Raw genomic sequence first — 1870 nt, 5'->3', positions numbered from 1 at the left:
TACTTTTAAGTTTTCTGTAATGGACTTTATTTTTAGGTTAAGTGCACACTGAGCAATCTAATGGGTTGTTTCCAACCTAAATCTAGTAATAAATAGAGATTTTAAATCTACAACATAAACTTCGGGCAAGCGGGAAATTTGAAGGTATGTTTTAAAGTGTTCTTTAAAATGAAACAAACAAATGTCTACAGGCAAGATAGTATAATTGTTAAAAGAAAATTCAACAAGGTTTCCAGAAACTGATAATAAAAGCCTGAGGCAATGAGGTCATGTCAACAGAACTAAATAGCTCCCAAGATTCCCCTGTAATGACCATTTTAGCCAAGACATACAGCCGTAAACCTTCAAAGGAGAGAGCTTCTCACATTATAATTCTGCAAGCAAACTGTACAGAGCATTTTTCTTCCACTCCTTGAGAATGCGGAAGAGTGCTGAAAGACCAGGTCAAAATACGGCAGGAGAAAAACATAGCGTGTCTACACCACTGAAAATACATATGTGCTTAACTCTAAGACTATAAAAGTGTTAGAGGCAAGGAGCAGGTTTAAATTAGAAATCATCTCACCTGCAGAAGAACTCCCACAAGTCTAGGTTCTGAATTCTCTGAATTCTTTTAATTCGGTTGCGATCCATTGTTTTACCAAAGAGACTAGCAACTTCATTATATTCATGTGTTTGACTGTGCAGAGGAATGAGCTGGAAAAATAAGTTTGCATAGCTTTACTGGGGTCCTTTCTGATGTCTTCCGCAGTACAGTCAGTCAGTTCTGCTCTTACCTGATAAGGTACTTCAGGATTCACGTTCTCCCAGTGTGGCGGCATAGGGATAGCCTCGTTTTCACAGATATAACTTTAAACAGCAAAAGACAAAACAAAATATTAGAAGCTGATTATAATTATTGACAGTGAGGTAGCCTTTTCTGCAAAACTGAATTTTCATATTCAGAGTACTGTGACAAATGCACTTATGTGTAGCCTTTGGTTTCTTTATTTAAAAATTTTTGGATGTCTATGGTATGCTACTTTTTAGGTGCTGGACAGTGAATTTTGATGGAAAATATCCAACCCTACATGTCATCAATTTCAAAACGTTTAGTTGTGATTTGTTTTTATGAAATTTCCAAAATTTCTTTAAAGTATCAGGAAGACTTTAGGTAAAGATTTTCTTCTGCCTATTGAATACAATTGAAATTCCTCAGCCATTCATTCTGTGTTCTCCAAGATCTAACTCAAATGTAAACCTCTTTCTGTTTATTGCACGTTATTCTCTCACACAGCCCACATGAATTCACTGGGTGCAGTCAGTCTGCAAATCTTTTAAAGACTCTCAGACACGTTCAAGCCACTGGATGGGAAAACAAAAAAAGACAGTGATGTTGGGGGGGTTTAATAGCAAAAGGCCAAAACTGACACACCAGTTGTCCCTGATGATTGGAGGTTACTGGAAGAAATTCATAAATTTTAAACCTATCTTTAGTTTACTTTTTTAAAACTCATTTTAATTTTTGAAAAAATCAAAACATACAATTAAAAAATTATAATGTATAAAGAAGAGAAGAGTGAGAAGTTTTCCTCCCACTCCAGTCCTCGTTCTGTCCAATTCTCACTTCTTGCCCCAAATCTAGGTAATCATTGCTTTTAGTCTCTGGGGTATTCTTTCAGAACTTCTTGAGGTTCATATAAGCCAAGTTTTTTCCCCTACACATGAAGCATACTTTTTTTGCACTTGTTTTTTTCTTCACTTAATAGATTCTTAGAATCTTTCCATATCAATACATAAAGATTATTCTAGTGCCTACAACACAGCCCGGCACATGACAGGCATTCAGTAATTACTGGCTGGCTGAATGAGTGAGTTCTGTTTTACAGAC

At 36.0% G+C, this 1870-nt stretch overlaps 1 protein-coding gene across 1 annotated transcript in view; it reads right to left on the bottom strand.

Annotated features, from left to right (window-relative positions):
• PARP11 (poly (ADP-ribose) polymerase family, member 11) overlaps positions 1 to 1870 on the bottom strand; it is an 82173-nt gene that overhangs the window by 15167 nt on the left and 65136 nt on the right. Inside the window, exons 5-6 of the mRNA XM_012659636.1 lie at positions 777 to 849; positions 566 to 696 (exon numbers count right to left, since the gene is read on the bottom strand). Coding sequence (XP_012515090.1) covers positions 566 to 696; positions 777 to 849 — 204 coding nt within the window. The remainder of the gene's footprint in view (positions 1 to 565; positions 697 to 776; positions 850 to 1870) is intronic.

Source organism: Propithecus coquereli, unplaced genomic scaffold (genome assembly GCF_000956105.1).
Source record: "Propithecus coquereli isolate 6110/MARCELLA unplaced genomic scaffold, Pcoq_1.0 Scaffold623, whole genome shotgun sequence".
Taxonomy (NCBI): Eukaryota; Metazoa; Chordata; class Mammalia; order Primates; family Indriidae; genus Propithecus; species Propithecus coquereli.
The sequence above is the reverse complement of the archived record's forward strand: the minus strand, read 5'-3'. Positions and strand labels throughout refer to the sequence as shown.